At 36.6% G+C, this 21,405-nt stretch overlaps 1 protein-coding gene across 13 annotated transcripts in view; it reads left to right on the top strand.

The window, feature by feature from the left end:
- The window catches only part of TIA1 (TIA1 cytotoxic granule associated RNA binding protein), a 39,067-nt gene extending 24,144 nt beyond the window's left edge, over window positions 1–14,923 (top strand). For 8 of the 13 annotated variants that reach the window (XM_003413665.4, XM_003413664.4, XM_023552736.2 and 5 more), the window contains 4 exons: window positions 51–135; window positions 497–620; window positions 1,486–1,631; window positions 2,569–14,923. In XM_003413665.4, coding sequence (XP_003413713.1) covers window positions 51–135; window positions 497–620; window positions 1,486–1,631; window positions 2,569–2,695 — 482 coding nt within the window. In that variant the 3' untranslated portion in view covers window positions 2,696–14,923. Of the gene's footprint in view, window positions 1–50; window positions 136–496; window positions 621–757; window positions 867–1,485; window positions 1,632–2,568 lie in introns of those variants that run through there. The other 5 variants (XM_023552734.2, XM_010593637.3, XR_002786700.2 and 2 more) reach the window with 4 other exon arrangements.
- The last annotated feature ends 6,482 nt before the right edge of the window (window positions 14,924–21,405 follow it).

The raw sequence follows: 21,405 nt of genomic DNA, 5'->3' as shown, positions 1-21,405 counted from the left end.
TACGATTATTATATAACTTAGTGTGGGTTTTATTTTTCTTTTCTAAACAGAACAGCTAATGCGTCAGACTTTTTCACCATTTGGACAAATAATGGAAATTCGAGTCTTTCCAGATAAAGGATATTCATTTGTTCGGTAGGGGCGATTCCCCCTCCCTCCCAAATATTTTTTAATGTTTAACTTAGTGGTTTTCTTAAAAATTGACCTTGGTTATAAAGAAATAGACATTTCTCTAGTATTTAACATTTTTGTTGTTCTTTCTTTTTTGTTTTTGCTCCCTCCTTTGTACACAAGGCCTGCAAAACCCATCCTTAATTATTAAAATAAGTTTCTCCAAAACTAGATCTGTGAAAAAAAATAAATAAGCCATTTTATTACTCCTTTTATGTCAGCCACCTGTTTTTACCTCAAATTGAGCTTGATTTTTAAAAGTAGATTTTATTCATAAATATTTAAAAGAATTTGTATTGGTAATTCTTCATATTGTTTTCAATAGGTTCAATTCCCATGAAAGTGCAGCACATGCAATTGTTTCTGTTAATGGTACTACCATCGAAGGCCACGTCGTGAAATGCTATTGGGGCAAAGAAACTCTCGATATGATAAATCCTGTGCAACAGGTGAGAGAGTTCTTGGATTTGGGAGGTAATTGCTGGGCTAATAGAGTTATTTTTAAATGAAAATTGTTGATAATCCTTGTTAATAAGTTTCTAGCTAAAATTATAGCATATAAGGGCTCTTCCTACATGTATTATAGTTGCAGAGTGGTGGTTCATGGATTGCAGTGGTGACATGATGAATGTGACCGCCTCATTTGACTCATGCTCACACAGTGGATTTTAAAATGCTCCGCCAAACCTAACAGGGTATAAAACCTTTTCTTAATACTTGGTAGATTTATTCACATACTATTTGGAGAACTTTGAACAAGCATGCTTGACTCAACTGAAACAAAAATACTGCTAAAACTATATTCAGAACCTTAGTATTTTCTTTTAGATTTCACTGCTTTTGTTTTTATAGGCAGCTTTAGTGGTTCAAACCTATTCCCACAAAAATTTCTATGAGGAAGTTGTTAGTGGAGCACGGTGGTGGGAGTAAGAAAATCCTAAGCTATACAGGCTTCTCACTTCAATAAATTGAATATAGAAATAAGCAATCTTTCTGTCTTCCCTATCTAAAGGAAACAGCCATGTGGGTAGTTGATAAAACATTTAAACATTACACGCGCATTTAATATTATTACTAGGACATTACCTGCTGCCACATAAAGGGTGTGCATTCAGAACATCATGTAGAGTTATAACAGTAGAACCTCACCTTTTTTTTTTTTTTTTTTTAGCAGTCACTTACTAAACTTGTTTATCCTGTCATTTTAATTGTAATGATAACTATTATGCCTAAATATTGGTGGGCTATTAGGACTATTTCTTTACAGATAACTTCAAATAATACTAACATATCTGTTAAAATCTTATTTAAAAGCAGAATCAAATTGGATATCCACAGCCTTATGGCCAGTGGGGCCAGTGGTACGGAAATGCACAACAGATTGGACAGTATGTGCCTAATGGTTGGCAAGTACCTGCATATGGAATGTATGGCCAGGCATGGAACCAGCAGGGATTTAAGTAAGCACGTTTGCTCGTTTCCTTTATTGACCTTAGAGAATGTCAAGAACTTCAAGTGAATTTTAAGTAATTAGTAGGTAATGTGGCCCTCTGTCTAAATTAGGCATAGCTTTTATTTTTATTTATTTATTTATTTTTATTTAGCCTTTGAAGGAACTTAAGTTTAGAATGGATTTTAATTTAGAGTTTTAAATGTTTCTCTTTAAAATTTTGCCTGGAAATATGTTGCCTTGAGGTAAAACCAGTATCCTAAGAATTTTGGTGATGTTTGGTAATGGATCAACTAATTTTTTAATAAGAAAATACAAGCTCAGTAGTTAAGTTTTTTACATGACAAATGGTCACTTAGTAAGCCATTCTTGGATGCAGTTATTTTAATGTCAGCTTTAGTCAATACGCTTTTTTCGTGCAAAACCACGTAATACATTGTTTTAAGACAAGCTTCCTTATATACTCTGAATTAAGCAATTTTACTTAAATTTCTGAAGAACTAGAAATACAAATACTTGGTAGTTATAAAAGAATTTTGTTTGTAATACTGAAAAAAATCTGTATGCTTACATATGCTGACAATTGTTTCAGTTTCTTTGAGTAATATAAATGCTAGTCCTTATTTTATCAACATATATCCAACCCAGATGGGTAGTTTTCCTTTCTGATATGGGACATGGTTTTCTGAGTTTGAAGGGGATAAATGTTTATAGGTTGAGTATTAGCAGTAATTGCTAACAAAATTAAACATATGGGGGATGCTTGTTTTTCAGAGAAAAAATTTTTGCCTTTACTGTCTCTGGCATAACAGTTGTTCTGATATTTGGGTTTAAAAAAAACTATGTATCTCATTTCCCGTGTATCTGTTATACTGGTTTTTGGCATTGCACTTTATTTTAATCCATGGATTTCCCCTTCCCTTTCCTTCTTTCACATTCTCTACTAGTCAGACGCAGTCTTCTGCACCGTGGATGGGTCCAAATTACGGAGTGCAGCCACCTCAAGGGCAGAATGGCAGCATGGTGCCTAACCAGCCTGCAGGGTATCGAGTGGCAGGGTATGAAACCCAATGAGAAAGGACTCCAGAATCTAAAGCCAGTGGCTTGAGGCTACAGGGAGTGTAGTAAAGCCGTTGTTTACTTAAAAGATTTATCAAATCAGTCAGTGCAAATGTCAGATACAATGTATTTATTTAAAAGATTCATTTTTTAATCATGAAATTACTTATCATCCACGTCGTTTTAAAAAGAAACAAGATGCTGGATGTCTGCCAATTTTTGCCTTCATTACCTTTTTTAATAAAGTTTCTCAGATCCTTGTTTCAAATACAAATGCAGGGATTGCTGCCACTTTTTTAAAATTAAGAGGCAGAAAATTGCACAATGTTGAACTTTTTTTCCACTAAAGTAGTGTGCAGTTCTAGTTTGCATTCCTGATACGATTTAAAGCATGTAATATAAAGATGTAAAAAAAGAAAAACCAAAACTGTGCAGAGTCTAGAAGTTCTTTGTTATCTTCAGCTTGTGCACAATTCCGTTTTAGGTTTTAAAAAAAATAGGCATTGTTTGAGCTGTCCCATCTCTACGTTTATCCCTTTGGGGTTTTTAAATATAAATTATTAGTTTACATCATTTTTGTATCTACATATTTTCACAAATTTGTCTTGCCTTATTAAATTTCTGTAAAATATACTTAAATGGGGAAAAAATGATGTTCACTTAAATTGAGAACTTTTCTCAGATGGATCGATAATTGCGTTCATTTTGTGTTTTCTATGAGAAGGTGCCTCAAGAATTCCCTGTTAGATTTGTTGAAAAGGATTTTTATCTTCTGTGATAAACTTTGTTGTGTACCAGGAAATACAAAAACAAAACCTTGTTACTAAAGAAAATCTCTGAAATGTGATAAGTTCTTATGAACCCATGTTAATTTCATGTGTCAATTTCTACATTTATGTGTATCATTTCATTATGTAAAATGTTTTAGCAATTTAATATTTTGCACAATTAGTGAACTTTGTATGTAATTTCCTTCTTAAAGGTATCATGCAGAGTTGACATGAGACTTACAAGATTTTAAGTTGTTTGCATGTGAATATCAAATACACACTTTGGTAGTCTTTGAACACAGTCATCTGCTCTTGTTTTTCAAGAATTTTGAGACAAAATTGTATGTAAAGGAGTATATTAATTTGCTGTTTTCTAGTTAGATTTACTCAAAAAGAGTAAATCAACTTAATTTTAATATGTACAAATGATAGCTGTGAAACTGTAGAATATCCTTATGTCAGGCTTGGGGTTCGTTGTGAACTCTAATATTAGCCTAAAGGACCAGCCGGGCAAAGCATTTTTAAAAATGTTCAGAGGCCAAAAAACAAACAAACAAAAAAGACGCTTAAAATCCTACCTCCTTAAAGAGCCTTCAAAGAGGAGAATCCTCAGTGCAATCATTATTTTTATTGTTTTGGTACCTGTTTTCCTGGAGTTCCCAATTTTATCATTTTGGGGTAGCTCCAAGCGTTTAGAGGTTTAATCTTTGATGGCACTGTTCTAGTTTTGATGTTTCTTGTACATTTCAGAGTCTTTTAGAAGAGTTGTGGGAGATTTTGTTTTGTTTTCAGGGAAAGTCACAAACCACCTTCCTTGACTCACAAAGGGCGAAGACTCCCCAGTATACATATTAGGATGGTTTTTTGTTTTGTTTTGTTTTTGTTTTTAAGACCTTCAAAGAACTCCCAGCATTTTATTTAGGAACAGAAAAGGCCTGTGAAGTCTTAAGAGTTTCCTGGCCTGTATCTTCCAGGTAGGAGCAAATGACTCTAAACTGGTCTCTAGAATCCAATACACTTCTCACCCAGAGCCCAGGAAAGACAGCTCATAAGTTTATAATTCTCTGGAGCTCAATTCTATGCAGCTGTACTGATGTTTCATTTAGTCACTGTGTATTTTTAAGTGTTGGTACATTAAAAGTTGCTTTATGGAAGATGAGTAAATTTTTTAAATGCTTGGAAATTTTATTTCCTTGTTAACTTTTACAGATCAGGGCATGCAACCAAAAGCAGCTTAAATGAAATACTCTAAAAAAATAAAATATCAGGAAGCTATTTTTAGATTCTTCTGGCCTCTGTTTCTATTTTAGGACCCTTATTATTTTCTCTTATTCAAAAATACTTTTATTTCCTTAACATCTTCTGGACTGCAGGGTAAATTATTTGGGCATAAATAATTTAATCTAAGCAAAAGTATGATTTTTCTTTTATTTTGACTATCTCAAGTAATAACACTTTTTTTATTAGCCAGTATATTTTCATATCTCACGAATTTTAAAATGTACATTAACTTTTTTTTTTTTTACATTAACTACTTTTTGAGAAGAAGGTGGTGTCATTATTCATGATAAAAAGGTTACTACTGAACAAATTCACATTTCAGGAACGTTGCTAATTTCTATTTAAATCTTACTCTTGGTATAAAGCAAATCATTTAAGGATTTTTCAATCAAAAATCATACTGGTGTTAGTATCAGGTAAGGAAATTAAGGTTTTTAAAATTGTTTCTCTGCAGTATGCATTCAGATTTTACTTTAAAATACATCTGGTACTGTAAAGATCCTGAAGTAATTCACACTTAATGAGTCCTCAATCCAGTATTCTTTACCCTGACTGTTTGGATATTAAAGTTCCTTTATGTTTTCTATAGCTTTTGGGATCTTCTTGCAGTGATTACTGTGTGTGAGATTTTTTTTTTTTTTTTTTTTTTTTATGTAGCCATATTGTTGTATTAACTCAGCCAGGAGTCATGGTTTACATTGGATTACTGTTCAATACCACAAAGAACTGGCATTTTGCAGATACAACTTAATTAATGAAACAAGGGTCTCATCTTCCCCGTTGATGTTATCTCACTGTTAAAAACGAGATTCACGTTCTAGTTTTATTCTTTTGTCCCTATTTGCTCATCTTCTTTTTGCATGTTTGTTAGAGTTTGTTCCCTTTGAGAAGGCCGTTGATAATAGCTAGATTGCATTTACAAAGGGAGTTAGGTTTTACCAACTCCTCTAAAATGCTCTTGAAGCTACAGTTGACTTAGAAAAATAAAATGTGTTTATAGGAAATATAAAAGCAAACCTTCTCAATGAGAGAGCAGTGATTTCTAAGAACAATAACATTTATTTGTTGACGCTTGTTGCATTTTATTTCAGTCACTGTGTTTTGACTGTTGTGTTTAGAACTTGAAGACCATACCTTTAAAACAATGATTTTTAATTTAATGGCCTTAGTAAATGTATGTGAATAAGTTTCATTTGAGGAGGATCTTCTTCCTGCATTTGGAAGACCTTAGTTCATCTGGATATATAGTGAGGGATAGCCAAACTTGAAACCTACAGGTATTAACAGGAGTATGTCTTGAATGACATTCAGTTATTAGAAATTTCTATTTTAATCAAACAGTTGTCTGAAGTCCTGGCTTCAGAGATGATATTTTGTCAAGATAAACCAGTAATTACACTATACCAAGGATATGTAAAGTTAGAGGCCAAAGTTATTCTAAGAATAATTTAACTAAAAAAAAGGAAAAAATAGACTTCCGACTCAGGGTCACTCTGCTGCTGGCTCACATGAGTCCCTGTATAAAAGTGGGAATTAAGCAGAATTTTGCATATTGGATAAATAAGATCTCTGAGTTCCTTAATCAGCTCTAGAATACCAGCAGCCAGTCTTAACATCTACCGGGCAGAATGGTGGAGGATCCTTCCTTGAAAAAACTAAACCACTTCGAGAAGAAGAAACAGATAACCATTTGTGATCCCCACCCAAAAAAACCAACTGGCCACTAATCTCCCTATAGCGAAGTACCCCAGTCAATAAGTCCTGCTCATATACACAGCTCTCCCAAAAGGGTTTTTGGTGCTTCACTTTAAATAGGGGCAGCCAAAGGTAACCAGAATTTTTTAAAAAACTGGACATGAAAGGTAGATAGATCTAAACAAAAAGCAACTGACAGGAATTAGAAAATATCCAAGAACTGTATGTAATAGCCTCAGATAACAAAGTACTACTTCAAAAATGTATAGCAGGATACTAGTAAAATATCATAAGAAACTTAAAATAATGAATAAATTCAGTGATAGCATAAAAGGCAAGGAAATGCTGTGGAACAGAAGTCAAAAGTGGGGTGGAGGTAGAGGAAGGATCAGTTCAGGAGGTTATTAAACTCCAACCAATAGGAGTTCCAGGGAGAGAACTGAGAAAATAGAGGTGTAATTTATTAGGAATACTAAGAAATTTTACCTGGTGAAATGATGAATCTCAAGATTTTAAAAAAAGGCTATTGTCAGTAAAATTTTTAAAAACTCATATACCACCATGAAATTTCAAAACACCAAAAATACTCTGAAAGTTTCCAGATAGCAAGAAAATAATGTTCTGAAGATTAAGAACCAGTTACTGTCAGGTGGGTTCTAACTCATGGCAAACCCTACGTGCTACAGAGTAGAACTGCTCCATAGGGTTTTCTTGGCTATAATCTTTACAGAAGAAGATTGCCAGGCCTTTGTGCCACAACACTGCTGGGTGGGTTTGAACCACCAACCTTCAGGTTAGCTGTTGAGCCACCTGGGGACTTATTAAGAGTAGTACAGCAACACTGGAAGCTGGGAATCAGTGGGGGTACTGTCTTGAAAAGCTTAAGTGAATTTGTATGTCCAATTATACTGAAAAGTGATAGTAAAATAAAGGCATCTCTAAGCATGCCAATTCGCAAAAAATTTTTCTTCCCATTTACTGGTTCTCATAAAGTTACTGGATGTGCTTCATCAAAGCAAGAAAGTGTATGGCATAGAGCCTAGAAACAGGATCCAACACAGGAGAGATAAAGGGGAGTCCTAGCATGACAGCTGTGGAACAAGTTTAGCAGCCAAACCACAATTCACAGAGGCTAGACCTGATTATCTGACAGGTTAGGCTATTTAGAAAATTGTATAGTGGGACATATTACAGAGCTGTGGAGGATGTAAGACTTAAATGTTAGAAGAAAGGCAGATGAAAAAAGAGCTATGTATTAGGGAAAAAATTATACAAAAAAGGAAATGTTTCCTTCCTAAGCCAAGAACATGTACCAATTATAATGTAGTCATAGTAATGGAAACACTGCAATTGTATTCAATAAAAAATCGAAAGGAATTCTATTGAGTAAAGTGAGCTAAAATTTTCATCTGCTATAATAGAATATTGATATTTGCATATTAGAAACATGGCAGTAAACCAGAAGAAAAAAAGTGCTTTGCCTTAACTTCCTCATTTGTAAAATGGAAATAGTACATAGAGGATTTTAAGATTTAGAGCACACTTACAAAACAGACTGCCTGGCACTAAACATTCAAAATGCTAACTATAAATACATTCTCAAGGAAGTTACTCAAGAGCAACTCTTTTCTGGGTATATGAATTAATACGTGGATTTTTTTTTTAAGACATTAGTTTATCACCTCCCATTTAATCACTTAAAATGCTTATGAAGGAACAAGCTGTGCTTATGAGAATTGTAGGCAGGACTTAAGGCAAAAAGAGACTTCGCTTTGTGGATTGTGTCTTACACTCAGTTCCAGTCTCAGTTGGAGACTGAAAAAAAAAATTTTTTTTAATGGCATATAAACCTTGAGTAGAGATGAAGCTTCTAATACTGACTGATGATGGCAGCTCAAGAGATAGGCTGTTCTGAGAGGTACAAAATGGTCCGCTTTAATTGCTATGCTTATAGGAAACTGCTACTAGAAAAAGGTACACATCTTTAGATAGATTTCTCCAAAACCTGCCAAGTGCCCTTAAATCCATAAATCTGAAGATGCCTTTGAAAATTACCCAAAGAAGTTCTGACTTCCATAACCAGTGCTTTCTCACCTAACTTGTTGCACTACAAATAATGCAAGAGCTAGGAAGTAGGGACTTTGCACCATTCTGCAATTCCACAGAGTAAATAAAAGGTCTTTGAAAAGTAGCTTTCCAATAGGGTAGGTGAAATATTTTACTGCTTAAAGCAAAGTAGTCAATCACAGTACAAACCCAAATCAGATACTTAGAAGCGTAATGTGTTAGACTCTAGATTATTGCTCCTCAGTTAATCCCCTAGAATTTGGTTCCAAGATTTGGAAAAGGTTGCTGACTCCTAGATGTTTTTTACAAAAGAACCAAAAAACCTATTGTCATTGGGTCGATGCTGACTCATAGTGACCCTGTAGAATGGAGTAGAACTGCCCCATAGAGTTTCCAAGGAGCACCTGGTAGATTCGAACTGCCAGCCTTTTGGTTAGCAGCCATAGCTCTTAACCAGTATACTGCCAGGGTTTCCTACAAAGGAATGGCATGCCTTTGGGTGGGGGGCGGCTGGGAGGGATAAGAGCATGTTCATCTCCATTCTTCAAGTCATTTTGGGCCAGGTAGACAGATGAAGCTTACCAAAGCGTGGCGTATTTGTAATTCAGTAAAACTCTTTATCTACCATTTTAACTTATCTGCATCCCTTCAGAAGATTAAAAGCAGCGAGAGGAGGTATCACTGTGTCTTGATTCCAGATGATTTCTCAACACCTAACACAGTGCCCTGGTGGCACAGTGGTTAAGAGCTACAATTGCTAACTAAAAGGCTGGCAGTTCAAATCCATCAGCTGCTCTTTGGAGGCAGTTTTACTCTGTCCTATAGGGTCTCTATGAGTCGAAATCAACTCAACGGGAATTTTTTTTTTTTTTTTTTTTAAACAGTGCCTGGCACACAACTGCACTCGATTTTTAAAATAAATGAAATTTCCAGGGTCTGGCAGTAACTCCACCCATCTTTAAAATGTTTACACTTCTGTTGTAATTGAATTTCTTGCACTTCGTTCTCCATGCAACCAAAGTGATCTATAACCAATTTGATCTTTGGCTGGCCAAAGGAATTTTTTTTTTTTCCCCACATTTGAAAGTCTATTAGTTTTACTAGACTATGTCTTAATCAATCTGGGTCTGACTTCCGAGGAATATGGTGTGACTTTTTTTTTTCTCTCCAACTTTTTTTGTTGTTCTTAAGAATATACACACCAAAACACACCAATTCAAGTTTCTACGTGTACAATTAGTGACGCTGATTACATTCTTGAAGTTGTGCAGTCATTTTCACCCTTTTTTGAGTTGTTCCTCCCCTATTAACATATACTCACTGTCCCAAAAGTTTCCTATCTTCGCAGTTGCTGTTGTTAATTGATCCCATATAGCTAGATCTTAAAAGAGCATAATGCTCAAGGCAGTCATTACTAATTAAGATTAACTACTGTTTGGTTTAAGGTATAAACATTCTCAGGGCAGTAGCTTCAGAGGTTCATCTAGCCTACATGGCTCCAGAAAATCTGGGTTCTATGAGAATTTGAAATTCTGTATTGCATTTTCCCCCCTTTGATTAGGATTATTTTATAGACTCTTTGATCAAAATGTTCAGTAATGGTAGCTGGGCACCATCCAGTTCGTCTGGTCTCACAGCAAAGGAGGCAGTTATTTATGGGATCATTTAGCCTTGCATCCCATTTCCTCTTATTCCTGACTCCTTTCTCTGTTGCTTCAGGTGAATATAGACCAACTGTTGTGCCTTGGATGGCTGCTTGCAAGCTGTTAAGACCCCAGGCACTGCACAGTGAACCAGAAGGTAGAGCAGAAGTACTAAACACATTATCAGGCCAGTTAACTGGGATGTCCCAGGAAACCGTGACCCTGCGCCTTCATCCAAACCAAGGAACAAAACCGAACCAGGTGTTTGGTTGTACTTAAGCAGTCTCAGCAGCTACGTTTTTTGTTTTGTTAAGTGTATCTTTCACACAACTTTTGCCAATTCAACTTTTTACAGGTGTACAACTTACTGGCAGCAATTAACTGGCTGTGCAACCTTACCCTTAATGAGATTTTGCTATCACCAATATGGTGTGACCTTTAAATATGTAAGTTAAATTTTTATTTCAGAAAAGTTTTCATGAATTATATTCATAAACAGTTGTATCATTCCACCACCTTGGATTTCTTTGGCAACTCCAATTGTACCGTTGGATCTTCTCTGCCCACCTGTTTCTGTCATTTGCTCTTCATCTTTTTTATCCATTTACTTTGTTTGCATTATTTGTTTCTAATCCCTGTTCTTTTAGTGTGCTTCCTGTGGTGTTCCTAAGTTCTGTCAGTTTTTGTTTCACATCAGGGACATACCCTCCTTGAATTCTTGTACTTCTTAGTTGCATTTACTTCACTAGATTTTTTAAAATTCACATTGAAATATTGGTATACTATTTTCATCTGCTTTGTGGAGACATTTTTTCTTGTGAATTTTCTCCAGGAAAACTGTAGGTAAGTTTTGCTGCTCTTTCATATTTTTTATTATTGTATCTCTGTAGAAATTATTTACTCAGATTTGAAGCAATTGGATTTTCCTGAACCAAGTACTAGCAGAAGGGTGAAGGGAAGGGACCCTATCCAGGTGTCTCAGCTCCCTCTACCATGTGGTTACACTAATGAATTGTGTCTTTAACATAATGCACTTCAGTGCAGCCATGCCTCCTCTCTCAGGATATGACCTTGTTTAGAAAGGGTTCTGTGTGCCAGCTTTGAGCTTCTTGGTTCCTTCATCTGCTACATTAAAGGACCTAGCTCCTGCTTTTCAAGGACTTGCTGTCTGAGTTATGTTACCTCTGACAGCTAAGCACTTTTGTGCACCTTTTTCTCTGCTGCTCTCAGCATTCACACACTGCAAGTTCACCCCTCCTCATGGCAGGTCCCACTCACATTTGGGCTCTGTCCTGGTAATGAGTATTTACTGATGATTTCTGAAATCTGCCACCACCATCCCCCTCCTTACTCCTTGTTGTTCCCCACTACACACTATTGGCCTCCCAATTGATATCTCCCTGATGATATCAGTAGCCTTTGACAACACTTGTACTCAATGTGGAATTTGTGAGTTTTCTTAGCTTCCCCACGTTTCACTGAAGATATTATCTGTGGGGGTCAGTGATGTTTTTCTTGTTGCACTCTATGTTTCCAGAAGGAGAGGTAGAAAGATCCAGAATCAGGCTGCTACCATGTTTCTACCAGAATCAGAAGTCCAAAGGAATTTGTTAAACATGTAAATGCTGATCATGACATGCTCCTGCCTGAAAGTCTTTGTTTGCTTCAAATTCCACTTTGGATATAAAGTAAAATCTTTAACTAGCCTACAATGCCTTCTATAGTGCAACCTTTACTTACCCAACTTCACAGCAAGCCTTTCTCCCCGCCATGGACCCGTAAGTGCCACACTGATCTTTCAGATTCTTCAATAAGCAAACACTTGATATCAGCCAGGGTCCAGTCAGAAGACAGAAACCACACTAGTAATTTGAAAAGGGTAATTTTAATATAAATAGTTGCTAAATAGTAAAAGGTGGTTAACTACTAAGAGGGGTAAAAGAGGACTCAAAGTGGTCCAGAAGTAGCAGACGCAAAAAAAAAGCAGCTACTACTTAGAGTGGACAATGAAGGAATTAAGGGTTTAGGAGGGTCCTCTTCCCACCAAGGCTGAGATTCTTTCGTCTTCAAAGAGGGCTTTGTTGTACAGGAGCACTCAGCCTGATGAAGACATGTACTGGAGAGTATGGGCCAGAGCTGGTCTATAGAAGCCACCTATCATTGTCTGAGAGTGCAGGTGGGCTGGAGTTGGTCTGTAGAAGTGGTCTGCCAGGTGGGAGACAGCTAGGTTGCCAGATTTAGCAAATACAATTCCAAATATTGCATGGAACATTAAAAAAAAAAAAAAAAAAAAAACCCATTGCCATCAAGTTGATTCTGACTCAGCAACCCTATAGGACAGAGCAGATTGCCTAAGCCATAGGGTTTCCAGGGAGCAGCTGGTGGATTCGAACTGCCGAACTTTTGGTTAGCAGCTGAGCTCTTAATCACTGTGCCACCAGGGCTCCTGCATGGGACATCCTTATACTAGTTGTTTGTCTGAAGCCCAGGTTTAACTGGGTATCCTGTACTTTATCAGCCCTAGAGACAGCTGCAGGAGGGTGCACCAGAGCTGCCATGGAAGCAGCTGCAGGTGGGAGAGTGTGGCCTGAGGGGCAACTGGGTCAGGTCCTGAGGGATGCTAAGGTGAGCGCATCCACTGACTCCCACACTGAATCAGAAAAGAGCCTTCCTGCCATTCTCCCCTTGCAGTGCTTCCCCCACGCTCTTATTTCATCATCAAAGCCTAGCATTGAGCCAGCTGGCAAAGGAGAACTGTTTCACAATGCTAGGCAAAGAAGGGTGGACTGTGAACTGAGGCTTTGTCGACAATGTCGCCAACCTGAACACCTTTCTCCCTGCTTTTTTACCTTCAGGTCTCCACTTAAATGTCAGTTCTTCTAAGAGGACTTCCTCATTGTCATTTAAATCAGTTCCTTCAAACCATCTTATACTTTTATCACATGCCACAATTTGTAATGATATGTGTAATTATTTCTTTAAAACCTACATTCTCCACTAAACTAAAAACTGGTGACTGTTTTCTTCAATGCCATATATATTCAGGACATGGTAAATAATAGGTGCTCGATAAATGTTTGTTGAATTAATTGATTAATGAATGAATGAAATTATCTCAATCTGATTTTGACCATGTGCTGATAGTACTACCTGCTGGAGTACTGGGCATAAGGGGTAAGAGCTGAAACTAAAGGTAGACAAGGACCAGATCAGGAAAGGTTCTTTACGCCATGAGAAGTAAACTTTTTTTTTTTTTTAATCCTGAAAGCCCTAAGGAGCCATTGATAAATTTGTATTTACTTGAGATGTTTCAGAGGTTCCTGGCTTGATCAGTTAAGTGGATGATGGTTGGACTAGTTACTGGGAAAGGAAAAGAAAGAGGAGCATGTTTGTGAGGGTAAGGACAGAAGCTAGCTAGAGAACAGGAGATGACAGCTGATGAAATTCCATGTTTCAATATGTGGAGCTTGGATATGGGTGACATTCAGGTAGAAATATCCAGTAGGTAATGATAAGGAATTTAGAAGAGAGTTCCAGGCTAGATACAGAGGTGGGAGCCATCAGCATTTAGGTGACAGTTCAGCCCATGGAGTGGAGAACACCCAGGAAGATCCTAAGGTGAGAAGAGGATAGACAATAGAATTCTTAAGTTCATCAATGTTTAAGAAAGCAAAGAAGCTTGCAAAGAAGAATGAGTTGCCTGACAGGGGAGAAATATTAAGGGTCAGTGATGTCACAGAAATCAAGGAGGAAAAAATTCCAAGGAAATACAGGTAACCAAAAATGTCAAATGCTACAGAGAGAAAAAAGTCCACTGGATTTAGCAGTAAGGAGGGCATTGGTGACTTTTTAAGTGACCATGTTCTGAAATAATTTGAGTAGTACTGGTGTAAGCTCTTCTCTAAATGGTAGAATTCTCCAGTAAGGCCACCTGAGCCAGGACATTTTTTTGTTGGGAGTTTTTTGTTTTTTTTTTTTTTAGTTTTCAATCTCTTGTTATGGGTCTGTTCAGATTTTCAACATCATTTTGTATTAGTTTGGGTAGGTACTGTGTTTCTAAAAATTTGTCCATTTTCTCTAGGTTTTCAAATTTGTTGGTGTATAGTTTTTCATAACACTCTGTTATGATCCTTTTTATTTCAGTTGGGTCTCTTGTAATGTCTCCCATTTCATTTCTTGTGTTATTTGCGTCCTCTCCTGTTTTTCTTTTGTCAGTTTGGCCAGTGATTTGTTGATTTTGTTGATCCTTTCAAAGAACCAACTTTGGTTTTGTTAATTCTTTTTTTTTTGTCTACATTTCATTTATTTCTGCTCTGATGTTTTATCATTTCCTTTCTTCTGGTGGCTGTAGGCTTATTTTGCTGTTCTCTTTCTATTTGTTCAGGTTGTGTAGCTAATGTTTTGATTTTCTCCCTTTTTTGATGTGTTCATCTATTGCTATAAATTGACCTCTGAGGACTGCCTTTGCTATGTCCCAAAGGTTTTGGTATGATGTGTTTTCATTCCCATTTGATTATAGGAATTTTTTTATTCCATTTCTGATTTGTTCTATAAAGTGACCATGTTCAGTGAAGTGCTGGGGGCAAAATGTGGATTGCAGTGGTTTGAGGGGTGAGTGGGAGGTTAGCTAGTGCCAACCTCCTTCCCAGGTTACTTGGCTGTGGAGAGAAGAAAGGGGAGATGGGTTTTAAGGAAGCAATAAAAATATATATTTTTTAAATCTCAGTAAACTGAATAAATCACAAAAGCGACCACCAAAAAAAAAAAAACCAAAACTCACCATTCAACCATTTGGAGATACAAAACAAGAAACATTAACCACAGAGCTCATTTTTATTTTATTTTATTTTTTAATCAGAACTGCAGTTAAGGAATGCATTTGGGGGGGGGGGTGGGTATGTATATACTATTTAAAATACTTAGAAATTGAATGGTGGGTTAAAGAAATGTGAATTATATAAATTGTATTATATATTGTCAAACTGCCTTCTTGCCAGTATGTCAGAAAGTGCCCATTTCGCCTCACCTTCACCAATGCTGATTGTTTTTTCCAATCTGATGAATGTAAAATGATCTCTTAATAATTGTATTTCCCTGATTACAAGTAAAGGTAATCATTTTTTCACTTGTTGACATTTGTTTTTCTTTTTCTGTGACTTGTCTGCTGATATCCTTTGTCCATTTTTGATTGGATTCTTTAATTGCTTTTATCAGTTAGTTTGGGTATAAACAGATTCTCTGTGGAAGAATATATGCTCTACTTAGGGCCCTCAAAATTACCTCAGATTAAAATCATCAACTGAGACCTCACAATCAAAAACTATCAAACACAGGAGAAGATCCTATGAGAGACTCAAAAGAAATAGCAGAATTAGACCTCTAATGACTTTAGGCGTTATAATAATTATATATTGAAGATATAATGACTATATATCATGTCTTTAAAAATAAAAGATGCAACAAAAAATATGAGCAAGGAAGAAGTAACTAGCAAAACGATTAGGAAGATTTTTAAAGAAACTAATAGAACCTCTAGAAATTAAAAATACAGTAACAAAAATTCAGTTAACTCACTACAACAGATTAGATACAGCTGAAGAAGAGAATCTTTAAAGTAGAACAGTGAGGGAAGCAAAGAAGTAGAAATTATGAAACGAGCACTGAAATAGAATAAGAATTCCAAAATACATCTAAATTGAACTTCCATAAGGATAGAAAAAGAATTTGGAACAGAGCCCTGGTAGCACAGGGTTAAGAGCTTGGCTGCTACCCAAAAGTGGGCAGTTTGAATCTACCAGCTGCTCCTTGGAAACCCTATGGGGAATTTCTACTCTGTCCTCTAGGGTCACTATGAGTCAAAATCAACTTGATGGCAACAAGTTTGGTTTTGGGAATGTTAAAAAAGATAATGGAGAAAAACTAGATAACTGGGAGCTCCTAAAAATCAAACACTTATGCTCATCCAAAGACTTCACCAAAAGAGTAAAAAGATTACCTACAGACTGGGAAAAAGTTTTTAGCTATGACATCTCAGATCAGCGCCTGACCTCTAAAGTCTACATGATATTGCAAAAAGACAAATAACAATTAAAAAATGGGCAAAAAGTATGAACAGACACTTCACTAAAGAAGACATTCAGGTAGTTAACAGATACACGAGGAAATGCTCACAATCATTAGCCATTAGAGAAATGCAAATCAAAACTACAATGAGATTCCGTCTCCAACAAGGCTGGCATTAACCTAAAAAACACAAAAGAGTCAATGTTGGAGAGGCTGTGGAGAGATTGGAACACTTATACACTGCTGGTGGGGATGTAAAATGGTACAACCACTTTGGAAATTGATTTGGCACTTCCTTAAAAAGCTAGAAATAGAACTACCATAAGATCCAGCAATCCCACTCCTCGGAATATATCCTAGAGAAATAAGAGCCTTTACACGAACAGGTATATGCACACCCATGTTTATTGCAGCACTGTTTACAATAGCAAAAAGATGGAAGCAACCAAGGTGCCCATCAACAGATAAATGGATAAATAAATTATGGTATATTCACACAGTGGAATACTACACATCGATAAAGAACAGTGAGGAATCTGTGAAACATTTCATAACATGGAGGAATCTGGAAGGCATGCTGAGTGAAATTAGTTGCAAAAGGACAAATATTGTATAAGACCACTATTGTAAAAACTCAAGAAATAGTTTAAGCAGAGAAGAAAATATTCTTTGATGGTTATGAGGGGGGAGGGATGGAGAGTGGGAGAGGGGTATTCACTAAATAGTAGATAAGAACTACTTTAGGTGCCGAGAAAGACAACACACAATATAGGTGAGGTCAGCACAACTGGACCAAACGAAAAGCAAAGAAGTTTCTGGAATAAACTGAATGCTTCAAAGGCCAGCATAGCAGGGACGGGAGTTTGGGGACTGTGGTTTCAGGGGACATCTAAGTCAATTGGCATAATAAAATCTATTAAGAAAACATTCTGCATCCCACCTTGGAGAGAGGCATCTGGGGACTTAAACACTAGCAAGCAGCCATCTAAGATGCATCAATTGGTCTCAAACCACCTGGATCAAAGGAGAATGAAGAACACCAAGGACACAAGGTAATTATGAGCCCAAGAGACAGAAAGGGCCACAAAAACCAGAGACTACATCAGCCTGACACCAGACGAGCTAGATGGTGCCCGGGTACAACCAATGACTGCCCTGACAGGGAACACAACAGACAACCCCTGAGGGAGCAGGAGAGCAGTGGGATGCAGACCCCAAGCTCTTGTAAAAAGACCAGACTTAATGGTCTGACTGAGACTAGAAGGATCCCAGTGGTCATGGCTCCCAGACCTTCTGTTGGACCAGGACAGGAACCATTCCCAAAGCCAACTCTTCAGATGTGGATTGGACTGGACAATGGGTTGGAGAGGGATGCTGGTGAGGAGTGAGCCTCTTGGATCAGGTGGACAATTGAGACTATGTTGGCATCTCCTTCCTGGAAGGGATATGAGAGGGTAGAGGGGGTTAGAGGCTGGCAAAATGGACACAAAAAGAGTGGAGGGAGGGAGCGGGTCTCATTAGGGGGAGAGAAATTGGGAGTATGTAGCAAGGTGTATGTTAAGTTTTTGTGTGGGAGACTGAGTTGATTTGTAAACTTTCACTTAAAGCACAATAAAAATTAAAAAAAAAAAAGATAACGGATCAACAACAATTTTCCAGAATTGAAAGAACAGATTTAAGAATTAGAATAAATCCCAAGAAGGATAAATAAAACGAAATCCATACTTACATACATAGTCATATTGCAGATTATCAAAAACAGAGATCTTAAAAGTAGCAGAGAAAAAAAACTCATTACAATGATATGACAATTAGATTAACAGCAAATGTGTCAATAGCAAATAGTAGACCAGAATTCAGTGGAATGATATCTTCAATGTGCTGAAACAACCAACCTAAAACAATCATCATGAGAATGAAATAAAGACATTTTCAGAAAAAGAAATGCCAAGAGAATTTACCAACAAATCCTTTACTAAGGAAACTTGAAGAAGAAAACCCCAAAACAAAGGACTGAGCGCCAAGTAAAAATGATGAACAAAGAATTGGTACGTGTGTAATTTAAGTAACACTATAAAGCAATAATAATAGTGCCTTTTTCAAAAAGAGAACTAAAATACCGGACAATAATAATATGTATGAAAAGAAGAATGATTAAAATGTTCTAAGATCCTGTATTAATCAGAAGGGTAGAATTACTGGTTACTGTTGGTCTTAAAATTTAAAGGTTTATCACTAAAAGAATAAAAATGGAGCAAATACTTCCAGAAGAGAAGAGATAATAGAGGAGAAATCCAAAGGAAAACAGAAAAGGAAAAGAGAGAAAACTGGAAAATAAAAATCACAAAATTAGATGATAGAAATTCCAAATAGATTGGTAAGCACAATATATGTAAATGGACTAAGGTGGTTGTTGTTTTAGGGGGTTTTAAGTTGGTTCTGACTCATAGCAACCCTATCTATGCACAACAGAATGAAACAGTGCCCAGTCCTGCACCATCCTCACAATCGTTGGTATGTTTGAGCCCATTGTTGCAGCTGCTGTGTCAGTCCATCTTGCCGAGGGTCTTCCTCTTTTTTGCTGACCCTCTACCAAGCATGATGCCCTTCTCCAGGGACTGGTCCCTCCTGACAACATATCCAAAGTACATGAGACAAAGTCTCACCATCCTTGCTTCTAAGGAGCGTTCTGGCTATATTTCTTCCAAAACAGATTTTTTCATTCTTTTGGCAGTCCATGGTATCGATATTCTTTGCCAACACCGTAATTCAAAATCATCAATTCTTCTTCAATCTTGCTTATTCATTGTCCATCCTTCGCATGCATATGAGGTGCCTGAAAATACCACGCATGGCTTGGAAAATTTAGCTTCAACTTGAACTTGCAGATGAACAATTGATGGTCTGTTCTACAGTCAGCCCCTGGCCTTATTCTGACAAATGATACTGAGCATTTCCATCATCTCTTTCCACAGATGTAGTCAATTTGATTCCTGCGTAGTATATCTGGTGAGGTCAACATGTATAGTCACCATTTATGTTGTTGAAAAAAGGTATTTGCCGTGAATAAGTCATTAGTCTTGCAAAATTCTATTATGTGATCTCCAACACTATTTCTATCATGAAAGCTATTTATTTTCCAACTACTGACCCTTCTTTGTTTCCAACTCTTGCATTCCAATCACCAGTAATTATCAATATATCTTGATTGCATGTTCATCAATTTCAGACTGCAGAAGTTGGTAAAAATCTTCAATTTCTTCTTCTTTGGCATTAGTGGTTTGTGTGTAAATTTGAATAATAGTTGTATTAACTGGTCTTCCTTGTAGGCATACAGGATATTACCCTATCATTGACAGCATTGTACTTCAGAATTGATCTCGAAATGTTCTTTTTGACACTGAATGTGATGCCATTCCTCTTCAATTTGTCATTCCCAGCATAGTAGACCATATGATTGTCTGGTTCAGAATGGCCAATACCAGTCCATTTCAGCTCACTAATGCCTAGAATATCGGGCTTCAGCATTCCATTTCATTTTGGACAACTTCCAATTTTCCTTGATTCATATTTTGTACATTCCATGTTCCAATTATTAATGGATGTTTGCAGCTGTTCTCATTTTGAGTCATGTCACATCAGCAAATGAAGGTCCTGAAAGCTTGACTCCATCCACGTCATTAAGGGTGACTCTACTTTGAGGAGGCAGCTATTCCCCAGTTGTATTTTAAGTACCTTCCAATCTGAGGGGCTCATCTTCCGGCACTATATCAGACAATGTTCTGCTGCTATTCATAAGGTGTCACTGGCCAATTTTTTTAGAAGTAGATGACCAGGTCCTTCTTCCTGGTCTGTCTTAGTCCAGAAGATCCACTGAAACTCTCCATAGTGGGTGACCCTGCTGGTATTTGGAATACCAGTGGCATAGCTTCCAGCATCACAGCAACACGCAAGCCACCACAGTATGACAAACTGACAGACAAGTGGTGGGAATCTAGATAAATGTGCTACTTATAAGAAATCTACCCAAAAGTACACAGAAAAATATATACAGAAAAACCATTTTAAAAAGCTGATGTATCTAAATTAATATCAAGCAAAATACACACGTGCTTAGTCTCAAGCACACATGGAATAGTTATGAAAACATCGGTTTAAAAAGATCATCATGAGCAGAGTTGAAGGATAACTATTGCCAGTTGGCAAAACCAAAGAAATAAATATTTGATCTAATGTGCAAATAGCAAACAAATTCTTTTTACTAGAAATGCCTTTAAATGCCAGGAGATATTATTCACCTAATGAAAAATTTTAGATATTTAAAACTTAAAATGAAAATACTACATATCAAAACTTATGGTACACAGATAAAATAGCACTTTGAAAATAATGTGTAGCATTAAATGTTTACATTAGAAAATAGATTAGAAATAAATGAGCTAAGTTTTTAACATACAAAGTTAGAAAAAACAATGAAAAGTAGAAGGAAAAGAGTAATCAGGAAAGTGTGGTACTGGCAAAACAACAGACAAATCCCATGGATAAAGGATAGTCTTTTCAACAAATGGTAATGAAACTGGACATACACACGCAAAAAAAAATGAATCTAGACACAGAGCTTACATCTTTCATAAAAGTAACTCGAATTGGATCATAGACCTAAATGTAAAAGGCAAAACTATAAAACTTCTAAAAGATAACATGGGAGAAAATCTGGGTGAATTTGGGTTTGTAAATGAATTTTTAGGTATAACACCAAAAATACTATCCATGAAAGAAAAAATTGGTAAGTTAGACTTCTTTAAAATTAAAATCTTCTGCTCTGTAAAAGATACTTTATTAAAAGAATGAAAACGCAAGTCATAGACTGAGAGAAAATATTTGCAAATCACATATCTGATAAAGAACTTGTATCCAAAATATAAAGAGGACTCTTGAAATTCAACTAGAACAACTCAATTAAAAAGTGGACAAGACTGGGGTCTTAAATGCTAGCAAGTGGCCATCTAAGATGCATCAGTTGGTCTCAACACACCTGGAACAAAGGAAAATTAAGAACACCGAAGACACAGGGTAATTATGAGCCCAAGAAACAGAAAGGGCCATATAAATCAGAGACTACATTAGCCTGAGGCCAGAAGAACCAGATGGTGCCCCACTACAACCGATGACTGCCTTGACAGGGAACACAACAGAGAACCCCTGA

This window comes from Loxodonta africana, chromosome 15 (genome assembly GCF_030014295.1).
Source record: "Loxodonta africana isolate mLoxAfr1 chromosome 15, mLoxAfr1.hap2, whole genome shotgun sequence".
NCBI lineage: Eukaryota > Metazoa > Chordata > Mammalia > Proboscidea > Elephantidae > Loxodonta > Loxodonta africana.
This window is presented reverse-complemented; position numbering and strand designations above follow the sequence as displayed.